The 14579-nt window shown below is 43.5% G+C and overlaps 1 protein-coding gene across 1 annotated transcript in view; it reads left to right on the plus strand.

The window, feature by feature from the left end:
- PARVG (parvin gamma) overlaps positions 1-14579 on the plus strand; it is a 475216-nt gene that overhangs the window by 151840 nt on the left and 308797 nt on the right. The window contains exon 5 of the mRNA XM_069628145.1: positions 7295-7435. Within this exon, the coding sequence (XP_069484246.1) occupies positions 7295-7435 (141 nt within the window). The remainder of the gene's footprint in view (positions 1-7294; positions 7436-14579) is intronic.

Raw genomic sequence — 14579 nt, forward strand, 5'->3', positions numbered from 1 at the left:
AATTTGAACGCGGGGACTAGACATATTCGTATGTTTGCTAACCGCCCATTCATTAGTTGGCATTCTTAACGTCATCTTGAACCACATATGTATTTCTATCGCTAACTCAATGTAACCATTAAACCAGGGGCAATGGATACCGAGGCATCAATGTGAACCTAAATACACAACTTTTAAATGCGCTCACATCTATTCAGGCAAACGAATACCGTCTGTGAATCGATATACGCCTGCGCCCTCAGTGACTAGGAGACAGGGAGCACTCAGGGGGCGCTAACCTCAGTCACACGAATGGTACGATAACCTAGATTTTTCATTTCGTTTCCAGAAGAGTCTGATGGGGCTCATTCCTCAACTACGTTAATGCATAGTTGAAAATTCAACCGATGGGTAAGCTGGAATTGGCCACACGGGCTTTACCATTTATATAACTACTGCAACACCGAATAATCATCTAATGGTTTTTCCCCTCTCCTCTCTCGCTTTTCCCTCTCCATTCATTTTTTCCAAAATCTTCATTTATATGTCTACGACACCTGATGGCTGGATGGTATGATTTAACCCTTCCTCATAATTTAACTCTTGCTATGTTGTATTTTACCATCATGTAATGCACTGGGATTTTATCTGATCTACCTAAACTGAATGGCTCTATGTTTAAAAATTTGTTTTTCTAAAAATAATTTTTCTTTTTATTCTTTATGTTCATTTTTCGTTGGCTAACTCATATGGCAATAATATGAACTGTGTGGCCCAAATGGGTTTTTTCCCATTGTGTTTTTTTTGTGATGTTTTTTGATGTTTTTGGCTAACACTCCAATGTCACTTTTGCATTCATGTTTTATATATTTTACTTTCACTATCGCCACATTGTGTGTAATTTGAAAGAGAAACATTGCCCTGATCTGAGGAAGGCACATGGTCTGCGCCGAAACAGGTTTTATCGCAAGGGGCTATCTATAAATTGATAATTTTCACACATGAACTAACTCTCGTTATTGAAATCAAACTGTGGCGCAGTTATATGGATGTGTGCAGTTCTCTTCTCACTTTTTACTAACGGAGTGGGGGAACCCAGCGTCTCCGTTTCTCTGCACGCACCATTGCGACACTGCCAAGTTTTTAGCTTATGGATTTACAGTTGTGGAGGTTAAGAGTGAGTTTACCAAAAAGTTCCCTGTACCTGACATTTTATTAAGGACATCGACCACTTGCATGGTACTCGCCCTTGCTAGTGAGCAAGGGGATGCTGTTTATTTAGGACAGGGGCGCTGCTCCCCCTAGATCAGAATGAATAGTGTACCGTCACCTGACCACGGGGCGTGGCCATGGCACGAGTCATTCAGTGCATGTTTCTGCTCTGCAGACAGCGCACCGTTTTATTTTGGATGGCTGGCGCTGCCCCATATGTATGGCCTGCAGTATCATTAGATGCGCAAAGAGCGCCGTCTTTAGAAGTCTGTCTCAGAAACAGACATTAGTAACGTTTGATTGACAGCCAATGAAATGTAATATGATTTTAGAGGGTGCAGCATATAGGGAGCAGGAGGCCCTGTCTGAGCCAGGGTGTGGTCAGCAGGCACATTCCCGCCATGGTGGACCATTAGGTGAAACTGTGCGGCTGCTCATCAGAAGGAAGAGAACCGACTGTGCACCACTGCCTGCCATGCACACGAGGCAAGTTGGGCCTAAAAGGAAGGTGATCCATCCGCTGTTCTCACTGACAGCGAGCAACAAGAAGACGTTCTTCAGGACAACGAGTTAGTCAGTCACTCCGACTGCTTCAACATGCATGGTCAGGGGGACTCTATTTTCTCGTGTGGACCTTGAAGTTGGACTGGAGAGCGCTGCGATTTGAAACCGGTTGTCGGCTCTGTCTCTGGTGTGGGTCTTGAAAAACAAAGTATACACAATACGTAGGTCATGCAGGTTTACCTCCGTAATACGGTATAGAATTCTTTCATCGAGGGGTAAAATTTCGATGGCTTTTTTCTGAGTACATTTTACTGAAATAACCTATCGAAATATATAGGGGTGGGGTGGAAAAGTTTATATAAGTGGTGGGGTGATTGGGAATAGGTAAAAAAAATAGGGGATGGGAGGATTGGGGAAACACCCCAAAAAATTTAAAAAATTAACTATTTGGATTTGTTTTTTTGGTAAAAAATACTTGGGAAAAAAAACATCGAAATTTCACCCATCGATGAAATGACATAGAACCCGTAATATGTATAGTTTGTGTTAAGCTTGCAGTGAGTTTATATGTGATGGCTTTAGTGGTTGCGATGCTGGGTTTTTTCTGCTTGATCCATACGTTGCATGCCTTTTGCTTTTTGAGGAATCAATGCCTTTTGCTTTTTGAGCAATGTGAAGAAAAAAAAACACGTGAGCTGGGGATAGGGAAAGCCCCCTTTTTTAGCACACGGCTGGTGGAAAAACAGCAGCGTTTCATGCAGCCCGTTTGTGATGTCTGTTTATTTAAGGACTGGGTGGGATAAAGTGGGAGAGACTGGAACCGTAAAGTTATAGATAGTCACTGATGTAGTGAGTGTCTTGTGACGAAATAGAGCTTTACTGTTGTTGCTGGTGACCATGTCAGTCACACATGGATGGTTCTGCTTTGGCCTGAACCCATGGGAAAAACAGTTTACAAAGTAACGATGTCCGAAAAGGTTCATGGTGTAAGGCATATATACACAACGTGGTTTAAGGCATGCATCCGCAACGGCACCTGCCTTCATTCACATGCCAATGACCACAACTTAGTTCAAGTGTGGCAAGTGCTAACATTTACACAACTCTATATAAGTATGATACCTGGTAGCAATTATGGAGTGGGTGAGGTTGTTGGCTGGAGTTGGCTAGGGATGCAGATTTCTGTCCTCATGGGTGCCGATTGTGTCCTATTCGACCTAGCATCGTCTCTCTTGTTGTAGTAGGAGTATCCTGAAAACTTTTATAGTGAATGCCTTTTGTTGTGGGTTTTTTTTGGGGGAGGTGTACCAAAGCCCCATTTCCCACCCCTAAAAACCCATCCTGATCATTTACAAAAAATATTTAACCCTTTACCCCACCTAAATACATTCACTATGAAGGTTTTCAATATAAAATATTCGATATATGGGCATTCAATATGAAGGATTCGATATACGCACTGTATACCTTACAAATCTCTTTAGGTGTCTACGGTAGAGTAAAGGTGGGTGGGTAAGTCACTGGGCCTCATTTCGAGTCTGACGGTAAGCCTGCCTGTGTTAATGGCTGTTTGCCGCCAGACTCGAAAAGAATTACTGGCACCTGACTTCCCGGTAACACCAGGGTATTACAACCCCGGTGGCCGGGAAGTCAGGCGCTGGTAATTTTGTAAGTCCCCATTCCAATGGAGTCTAATAGGACTCCATGGGAACGGGCACCACGGAAGCACCTGCACTGTTTACAATGGTGCCAGTTCTTCAGTGAAACTCTACAAGTGTGTAGTGTTCTAACCACCAGGTCTGACCCTGGTGGGCGGGACGGCACCCGCCCGCAGAGTTGTAGTGTGCCGGTCCGGTAACGACCATTGTTACCGGACCGGCACACTTGTAATGAGGCCCACTGACTCAGAATATCAGTTTGTTTCTTTTGGAACTTCAAAAGATGTCTCACTCGCATCACTCCAGCAGTGACTCACAATGAGTGACTTGTTTTACACAAATACACAAAGGAATGCCAGGAAGCGCTGCAGTGGCACAGAGTGCTATTCTTTTCAGAACCATGTAGTGGGCAGTAGGAGAGAGCCATCAAGCTCTGCTATTTTCTTTTCACCACAGCACTGTGTGGTTCACCTCGTGACGTTTTACTGAGAGGTCCATGAGGGTGTGTTGCACATGACGAGGACAATTAAAATGTGTGTCACAATAGGCAATCTTTAAAATGTGAATATTATCAGGCAACTGCTCGGTTTCACATTACACGGGCAGGAGTCACCCAGATGGTTTGGGACATTATTTCTTCGATGGAAGCATTCTTCAATGTCCTGACTTTATGTACAGAACACATTCGAGCTGCTTGACCTGCATATTGTGTATAGTTATTTTCCCAAGACCCACAAAACCAAGGCAATAACAAGGAATGCACCAATTAAATTCTGTTTTGCAACTTTTCCTGTCCAGTTTCCATTATCCCGAGACACTACAGGGCTTGATTCTCAAAGATGTTTTTTATCAGAGAAAATGTAGGCCGGGACAATGGCTCAGGGGCAACAGTTTGTCTTGGAAGCATGACCACGCATAGCAACACAGATTTGAATCCTGGTCCTGCGCTTAGAGGCTTTTATAAAAGATTAATTCATTAAATGTTGTGATGAATGTGAACATCTCTGGTTCCCCCCTGCTACTTTATATCTTTTTCACAAAAACTAAAGCTGGAGCCCATCTAAAGATTTCTGGAGCATCTCTGAGATGCCCTTCAGCACATTTTCACATTTTTGTGAATAGCATCATCTGAGGTGTTCCAGACGTTTCCATGTTTGCTCCAGTTTTAGGCACTGCGAATTGGATATAATGGAACGGGTGCAAATTAGAGATGCCCACAGTCATTTTCTCCTTTTCTCCATTGCAAATCTTTGAGCACATGGGGCCAAGAGGTTTTGCCCTGAATGCAGAAACCCTGGGACACGTATAATAACATGCTCTGCTTACGTGCGAGACATTGTGCAACCTGTGTGGGTTGCACTATATCTACCACAATGGTATTCACATAAAGGTGTATACCTTTCCGGCAGCGGAAGCATAGTGTGGGACAGGAGTCAACAACCTCTTGCTCTTCACATGCTTCAGACTCCAACCAGCCAACTAGCCCTACTAAGCTTACACAATTATGGGGCATCCTGGGAGTTGTAGTCACCAGCCGCCATTGAAACATTTATTTGACATTTAATGCAAACTCTGCATGCATTAAATGTCAATTAAGTTACACTGTGCGGGGCTTTCCTCTGGGTGGCAGCATTGTGTTAAAAACTATTATGATTAGGGTATTTATTGAGCACGGACCTAGCTTCAGGATGCAACAGAGCACTTTACAATCATATGGGGAATAAGGTTAGGGAGCAGAGAAACAAGGGAGTGGGGATATAATGGGGGAGGGAGGGCAATGGTCCGCAATGGATCTACAAGTAACTTGGGGAAAAAACAGTGCAGATCAGATCACCTAGTCTCGAGTATGGTGGGGAGTGGACAGTGTATGGATCTAGGTGTTTGGGAAGAGCCATTCCTTGAAAAGCACAGTCTTGCGTGCCTTCCTGAACTGTAGAAGCGAGAGGGCAAGTTGGATGTTGATGGGGAGGAGGTTACAGAAATGAAGTGTGCTTATGGTGAAATGCACCATTTCACAGAATGCATTAGTACACTTTTTGTTACCACTAGTTATCGGGCAAGTTCATTTTGGCTAGGTCGAGTATGAAAATGATGGACCTCGACCTGCAGACTAGTGGCATTTTAAGCTAAGACCTAGAAGCATTGACCAAGCCAAGAGAAATATTGCCAAAAGCAGAAGAGAGCTAATGGAAGCTCCATAAAATGGAAGACGTATTGCCCACACTTTGTCCAACGTATGGTGAAAGCTGGTATAAACTCACATTGCCAAAGTCAAGGGAGAAGCAAAATGAAACCCTATCCTTGGCAATCTTTGGTTACTGGTACTGTGGGGAAACAAGAGTTGCAAAAAGTCTGCCGTTGTGGGAACAGAATTTCCAGAAGCAGAGGAGCATCATTTGCAGAGCATTATTAAAGAGTACCAATGTGAATCTTGTTTTCCCTGAAGCGTTGTTTAAAGTTTCTGAAGCTGCAATTTGCTGAATACTGCTCTGTTGTTGTGATCCTCTTGTCAGCTGATCTGAACCACAAAAGCACTGTTGTTGTGCAACGTTGTTCGGGCAGGGGAGCATACCTGGATGACAAACATTTGGAGAAGTGGGCCTGGCATGGGAGTAAACCAGGTGCAAGCTGAACAAGTGCTACAAAGTGGTTCTGACAGAGACAATTTATGTTGTGTATGGTGCTAAAAGAAAAGCTGCGTAAAGTTGTTGCAAAGGTGACTTATTTCTTTGGAATTTATTTGTTGTGGCAAATCATCCTGACCAAGACAACTATTGTTGCTATTGATGAACTGAGAACTTGTTAAAGGAAGAAGAGAAGCCTTCTATTTTCTGTGTTGGAACTTTGTGCCTACAAGTTGAAGTGGCATAAGACTGTGTTGGATCTTTTGTTGCAAACCAGGATATCCTTAATTTCTTTTCTTGAGCAGTGGTCCAGAATCCTGTTTGAACTTGGGGAAAGGGAATTCACCCAGGTTATAAAGAGAGACTGTGCTTACATTAAGAACCGGATCTTTATTGTTTTGAACTGCCTTGAATGTCCTTGTTTATTTACTGTATGTATAAGTGTGCAGGACAGATATCCTTTGTTAGAGTGTTTCCTTTAGTTGATGTTAGGCAGGGAAATTCTCGCCGGGTAGGGATAATGAGGCGTTCATCCAACATTCTAAAAATAATAAATTGGCATTTGTTGAGAATGCTTCATGAAGATGTCTGCCTCACATTTCCGCCCCCCACACAGCTGCGACAGGTAAATGTTTGCCTGGTAAAGTTTCCCTTTTAATTGAGCCAAACCTTTACCCTGGTATCACTGTGCAGCCCAATTATGCATTTCTGCCACCTTAAATCTACCTTCCCTATCAATCATTTCTTGCATTCACATTGCCAGCACACCAAGTCAAACTCTGACCTGAAGTCTATGAAGGCCACTAAATGGCCATTTTGTGGCCTTAATCGACTTTAGGTTAGAGTTTAGCTGGGAAGGAGGCATTCCCTTTGATTCCCGCTGTCCTAGCCAGGCTATTTGGGGCCATGATGTCATGCATTGGCACGCAATGCTTCTAAAGCCTGTTTCTTCAACACGCAACACATTAGGCTCCCGGCACAGTTTTGAAGTTAAGACGATAATGGCAAAAACTTTACTTTATAAAAAAGTCCTTTGACTTGAGTATTCTGGGTTCTGTCTAAAATGTCACGCTCTGAAATAGTGCAGAAAAGGCTTGAATTCATGACCTCTCCAGGTGTCTCACAAAGTCAGGAAAGAAGCCTCATTTTTCCGAAACGTCGAGGGAAGTCGGGGGGGAAAAGAGATTTGGTCATATAAACAGCATCTTGTGTTTCCAGTCAGGTGACCAAGTGGCCTATGGGAGCTTTTTGTGTTCTTTTGGACGAGATAATTCCACATGTGCCCCTGAAATACTTGTGTGTTTTCTCCTGTGCCAGAAAAGTACACAGCTGTGAGACTGGAGGTTGACGAGATCGCTTTGTCCACCAGCAGCCAGAAGCACAAGCTTGGGGTGATAATGGAAGCCGTGTCCCAACACCTGCAGCTGCCGCAGAGCCAACTGAAATGGAGCGTGGACAGTACGTATGCTAACTTGGTCTTAATCGCTGAAAGGTTCCATACCTGAGCTTTTTACATAAACCAGTACGGTGAGAAGAGCGTACTGAGCAACAGGTTAACAACTGAGATTAAAAGAAAGAGGTGTATTTTGCACTGGTTGAGTTTGCGAAGTGCCTTTGCCCTGGAACTGTCCTGTAGTGTTGCTGGGGTGGAACTGCAGGGTCGGACTGGGACATAAGACTCTTTAAGTAGTACCCACGGGGGTGTTTTTTAAAACAATTTGTGATGCAAATTGTGCATTTTAAAGAATATGTATTCAGTAACACTGGTCAAAACTACTAGCCGCATGGCAAAGTAACTCATCAAACTGGCCCACATTGGCCAAAAAAGAGTCCCACTTTGACCCCAAAAAAACTGGCCCACACTAGCGTTTTGGGTCCATTGCCCTATAGGCCAGTCCGAGCCTGTAGGAATGGGCATGCCGCGAAAGGGAGAAAAGATATGACAGGATACCAAACAATCCAAATTTGGAATCCAGGGCCACTGAGAGCAATATTTGTGGCTGTACTTCTGTTTTCAATTTTTAATGCTTTCAAAAGAGCATATTGTTTAGGCTATCTAGTATCGATACTTGTCACACTCCATAGGGAGGTAATGATGTGTGAAAGCTGAAAATAGGCACACATGAGGAAATCGTTTCAGGGTGTACTTGCATGAGCTCTGATTTTGATCAGGCGGACCAGGCTGGGGTAAAGAGCTCATCAATAACTATTCATACTAGCTCTGGTTGCTTTAGCCACTATATTTGGGAAAATATGCAGTAAAGTACACTATTTAAAGCCTTCTTTAAAACTAAAACTGTCTTTATGTGAGAATGTACTTCTCCCCATCCCACCTTTAATAGCGGGGTTTCTATTGGCCACACTCATTTGGTGCAGTATTGGAGTGCAATTGACTTTTCTCAAGGCTGCTTTTGTCGGACGGCCCTGATCATGGCTTGCCTTTTGCCCCATCCCTGCCCAAGCCCACCTCGCCTCTCCTTCTGGGTCACTGGAAGAAACTGAGGGGGCGTTCCGATCGGCTGGTGCGAGCTTGAGGGTTCACCCGCCAGCCTTACTTTCTTCTTCCTGGGGTGTCTTCCTACTCTCCGTAGCAGTAGCTACATTGTATATCTTTGAGTGGAAGGGGGGAGGGCAAGTTGTTTTATTGATGCTTCCACGGCTTTGTTGCATGAAAGAATCCCTTGCCCACTCAGACCGCTGTAACGCCAGCTGGACATGTAGAGAATTGAGGATATTATGCGCTGTAAGTACCCTGGAAAATAATCTCTTCCTTTTAAAAATAAAAATACTAATATATAAATTGTCAAAGCAGTTAACAAGCCTAGGTCAGCACTGGATGATACTTGTTGGAGTCTTAAATAAGAGGATAGAGAATATGCTGGATACATCTTCACCATGAAATATTGGTTCCATGTAATAATGTACCCACAAAAATGTCTCCTGACAAAAAAGTCAAGGGGTGCAGGGGACATCGCCACAACCCGTCCCCATATATAATGCCGCCAATGGCTTTTCCTAGTGACAGTATATATGGGGACATTATGTATGGGGGACATTATTACCGTATACCAAAAAATGACCTTCAAGGCAAGGTATCCTAATCATTAAGAAGAATATTGATTTGCAAGGGACAGTCAAAATAAAATATGCTGTTCCTTATGATCAACTGTCTATTTTTTGCTGATTTCAAAATCAAAACCCGTTTCTAGCTATCTTCATTTTAAGACGATGACCCTTCCCTGGACCTGAACAGAGCAACCCTGGGGAGTAGGCTGAGAAAGACCCTTAGGTTTTTCACAGGTGCACTGTGTGCTTCTGTGTTTGGACGAATCCACTACACTCTTGTGCATGTTTGATTAGGTGTATGTGCATGCTTTCCACCCACTCTGTACATGTTTTGCACACATGTTGCTCTCCTTTGATAAATTGCTGTATCTCTGAAATGTGCACTTCTGTGAGTTTAGTGCATCTATTTCTGGCGCATGCGCAGTGCATTTGTGACACATCACAAATGTGCGCCCTTTTTTATGTTTGATAATCTGGCCCTTCTTATTTGTGACTCATATTGCATGACATTCCAAGAGATGGGCCAGGTATGATGAAGTATCTGCTACCCCCACCATGGTTGAGTTCTTATTGGAATCCTAAAACAACTAGGTCTGCATTGCACACTTTCTACAGTTGGTACAAGTGGGACAATATCAGGAGTTGTCATTTTGCCACTATTTAATACCACCAAGAAAGTTGCAGTTCGAGTAAGGTCTGCAGTGCATCAATGGAGATCCTCTGCTGCCCACTTCAGTGAGGAGCCTTCTAACACTTGTATGTGGGTGTTACCCATGCTAATGAGGGTAGCTGTGCTGGCTTATATTCCATTATGGAATATGTGCTTGGGGAGGGAAGAACATTGCCCTCAAAGGGCATAGAATAGTGCCACCCAGGGAGTAGTCTACATTTTCCTCACTCCAGTGAGGGGCTTTGGTAGAGTGTAAGGACAACACCAGGGACCCTTTGGGCATCCTCAACCAGTGCCAAAGGGCGATCAGGGCTGTGCCTGCATTGTTGGGATGTTTGCTGGGGCACTGTGCCTGCTTTTCAGAGACGCCTTTGTGCATTGATACAATTAGTGTTGGGTGAGACCACCCCTCTTCAAGGGGTGCAAAGACACAGTGTCTTTTGAAACCCCGTGCTCAGGGTGCATATTACGTAATGGAGTCCAGATGCTAATGTGTAATAGATGATGGAGCATGCCCACAACTGCCAATTAATGCTGCCAGTCCGTGATGTCTATTGGTTGGAGGGATCTGTCCGGGTAATATGGACATAGTTCAAGGGACATAAAAGCAAGTTCATGGCCATATAAGGATTTGTGTAGGAGTATAAATGCTCCAATGGACAGCCAGCGAGGGTATCTTGAGATTCGCTCATTTCTCTTTTATCCTCCTGTATAGAGGGGATCAGGTAATAGTATCGCCACCAAAAATATCGCCGTACATATGGTCGTCGGGAACGGCCATAGGTGATATTTTTGGTGGGGATAATTTATGGGGTAAATGGATGGGGGGGGTTGCAGGGGTGTCCCCCGCTCCCTTTTAAAATATATGGGGGTTGCGGGGGTGTCCCCCGCAGGTTCCATGGGGTAATATCACCGCAAAAATATGGCGAAATTTTGTATGGCGATATTTTTGCGGCGATATTATCACATGGAACCCTATAGAGGCACCCATTTGTAGACATTCCCCCACAATATATAAAAAGAAACAATTCAACAGGCAAGTGGGCATCTCTGCAGGAAACAAAGAGGTTTATTTGAAAAAATAAAACCTCTGCCCACCAGCTATAGGGATCCTGATTCAGACACAGCCCTGTGCTTGGGCTGACTGAAAGAGTTCACAGCTCCACCTTTACAAAAATAAACTTGTATAGACATGAATACATTAACAATAATTTAGACACGTCAAGCATACTGGTTGGTTAGGTCCTAGCAACCATACTTCATGGCTTGAACACACACCGCCCATTTTCTAGCATCATCCTTTGAGAACTCTCTTCCTCTTATTGATGTCACTATGTGCTTACCTGCAAAAATTAGCTTTGGAAAACTACTGGTTCCCACCAGATCAGTTCATTGGCTGGCGGCCTGTTTTCCCTATCTTTGCCCTGCTTTGTACCATGTTTTAGTTAAAAAAAAAAAAAAGTTTGCGTGGGCACTGCTAAAATCTATATTCCCTGCTATTTAATTCTTATTTGATATTATATTTTAATGCCAAAGATGGCAGCTAGCTTTCTGAGCGAAATTTCCCTTCCCACTAGGACATTCTTTACCTTGTACTCCAACTTTGGGGTTCAGTATTAAATCACCTTATGTGCTAAGCAAGCCATTCTAATGTGCCAGTGTGTTTGTGAATTCAGTCTTGTTAAGCTTTTCTGAGGCCTGGAAGTGCTGCCTAGTTCTGAACCATTCTGTGGCGTCCATTTTCAATGAGATGGCTGCTCGGTATTGTCGCGTTTATATGTTCGCAAACTACAAGCATATATCCTTTAGGCTACACTTGATATGATATGATATGATTCAGGGTAGGCATCACTTATGTTATGTTTCTTCTACGTGTGTGGTTGCACAGATGTTTTTCATGTATAAATGCACCTTTAACCTAACGTCTGTGTTTCTTCATGGTGAGTGTATATGTGCTTCATTTCGAATGGATCCATGTATGTTTCTACCGTATGTGCGGTCATTCTTGCCATCTTTAGCTCACACTGTGTTTATCATTACTGCCCCAGCCTAGGGTATGGGTGATATGGTTGAACGTATGGTTCTTTTGTAATGTGCATACAATGGATGGGGTTCACAGAACAACTCTGAGTCCAAACCAACTCAGGAAGATGGCAAAGGTTGATGTTTTATTAAAAATTATCTAAAACAGGGCAGTTACAACAGACATCAACGGACGTTCGCTCAGCACTCAACAAATTTCTCATAAAAACATCCTCATATGCAAAAAATATGTCAGCAGCGATGTCATACTACGTGGCAAATAAGAAAAACCTACAACCGATTATAGGTGGTTCAAGGGGAACATCTAAGTATACTTTCTATAAGGACTGGGATTTATTTATTTTTATTTATTTGAATTTATAAAGCGCACATCGGCCCAGAGGCAATGTGGCGCTGTTACAGAATACTTGCTTGGTACAGAATACATTGAACAGGCACGCTTGTGTGATGTTTTTACCCATGCATCCAAGCCCTACCATAAAACTGTGCAGTACTGGCATGGAAAACATCATGATGGCCAGAACTCCCCAGAGAGTGCACAGGGAAAACATGAAGAATAGGCTGCCACCCATTTTTGCCTATGTTGTGAGCACACAAGGGCACTGCCTAAAACCACCATTGGGCTACACACACAGTAGCCTGAAACCATTGGGAATGGCAATGCTGATTGCCAAAAAAGAAACTCAGAACTGTGGGGAATTCATTTTCTTAATCCCAAAAATGGTTGCATTACCAGTACTCACCACTATCAGAAAGCCGGCGTTTTAAAACCACCAGACTTTTGTGTCAAACTGCACAAATGAAACAAAACCAGACCAAGGAAAGACTTGCTAAGAGGTGGATACAATGTAAAACTATATTCTGAAATGACTTGAAGGAAGTAATTATTTAATGTATAGGTAAAAATTGTCAGTTTGATTTGAATGTAGAAAACGGGGAACAAAAAGTGACATTTAGCTGAAACCTGGCTTAATGAAACTGGATTCTGGCTGACAACTACCCCCGACAGGAGTTGAAACTGGATCAACAGCTATGTTCCCTGCCAGGCCTGGCTGCATCCTGAGGTCAAATGGCCCTGTTGATTGAAAGGGGAGTGGCAGCTGGGGACTACAGGGAGTTGAACAAAGGCCTGTCCTGGACTCAGGCAAATGTTATATTGGGGGCGTCGTAAAAGTGGCTTCCTCTTAGGGGAAACTGGGAGGGGCAAGGCCTCTGCTAGCAGCTGAGCTTGGGGGAAGTGGATAAACCAGTTATTCCACCCTGTGATGGGGGAAGCCACACCCCTTTTTGACCAGGGCATAATTTTAAAAAGATGGATAACTCATAGTGCGGACTTGTCAGAATTATATAAGTAATATCATTATTTTTGTGATTTTTCTGTGAACATTTTGAGAGGCGTTAGGACCCTGTGGTGTATTGTGGGGGGTTGCTAGCGGGAAATAGGGTCTCACTCCAAATGTCTGCATGTTAAAAATCTGACACTTCATCAATTAATGTCCATACTCCTTGCGCACATGTGTGTAATTTTGGGTAAATGTCCGATATTGCAAAACCAGTTAAAAAGCGCAAAATGTTGTCATCTTTTAATGCAAGCCCCCAGGAAGATCAGAGGCGGACAAGCATGGACCATAAGGAATATATAATGTGCACATGTAATTTCAACAAATTGTATATCTGGGGAGGATGTATTTGAATCAAATATAGATTTGTGGGCAACTGACCAGGGGAGGATTCTCTGACCCATAAACAGACTTCATCATGCTGACAATCCATTTCCTTCCCCCAATCATGGGAGAGGGGAGAATTAGGCCAATGACAAGTAGAGAGGGGCAGGCTTAGCTAGGCCCAGGCACACACCCATTTTCAAAACACATAAAAAGAGACTGCTGGGACAGGTAGAGACATTCAATTCCATTTGCTGCGGAGCATGCTGACCGACGACTTCACATCCAGAGATCCAACACTTAGACTTCCAAGCTAAACAGAGACTACAGAACTTTGAACCAAGAAGGCCCACTGCAAGCAAAAGTATTTGTCAGCAGGCCTCAAAATCATTTGCAAACTCTTCCACAGCCGGGCGAGCTGTCTGAATTCTTTTGCCAAGAACTCTTGACAGTACCCAGAAAGCAGTGTTACACCCAGAATCCACTTGATCCGGACCGGAAAGCAGAGCAGTATCCAGAACCAGAGGCCGCTGAATCCAGAGAGGCTAGACCAGCAGAGCAGAGCTGACCCAGACCGCTGTGAGCAGAACCAGTGACCCAGATCGCTGTGAAGTGCAGAGACCAGAACCGGAGTCCAGTCCAAAACCTGACCAGATCCATGGCGAGGCCCATTCCTGCACAAAATATCTTGTGAGTACCTAGCAGAACTGTGCAGAACCAATCTCTTAGTTAAAATAATCTAATCCAAACTATTTTAACCTAAGTAGAACTGCCTCCTAGAAATCATGTCATCTGTCATTTTTAAAGCTGCACAACTGTCACCTGTCAATTCTGCAGCTGCAAGCTGTCACCTGTCATTTTGAGTTTACTTAAAATCCGAAAAACGACCTTTACAAAACCGTTCATATCTCTGGAACCGTTTGTCCTAGGAACTTGGTTCAACTTTCCTCTGAAAGCTTAGAATCTCAGCTTTCCAACGAACCTAGAACCGACTTGCTCCGTATACTTTTGCCGTAATCACGATTCACGCACTCGCGAATTTTGCCACGATTTGCGATTTGGCCTGATTTCTTTACCTGTAAAAAGATAGCAGCTTTTTGCTTTCCTCTGCTAAAAATGTGTTTGCCTCTTAATAACCATCCCTGAATCATTGCTAAAG

This window comes from Ambystoma mexicanum, chromosome 12 (genome assembly GCF_040938575.1).
Source record: "Ambystoma mexicanum isolate Mex_15411 chromosome 12, UKY_AmexF1_1, whole genome shotgun sequence".
NCBI lineage: Eukaryota > Metazoa > Chordata > Amphibia > Caudata > Ambystomatidae > Ambystoma > Ambystoma mexicanum.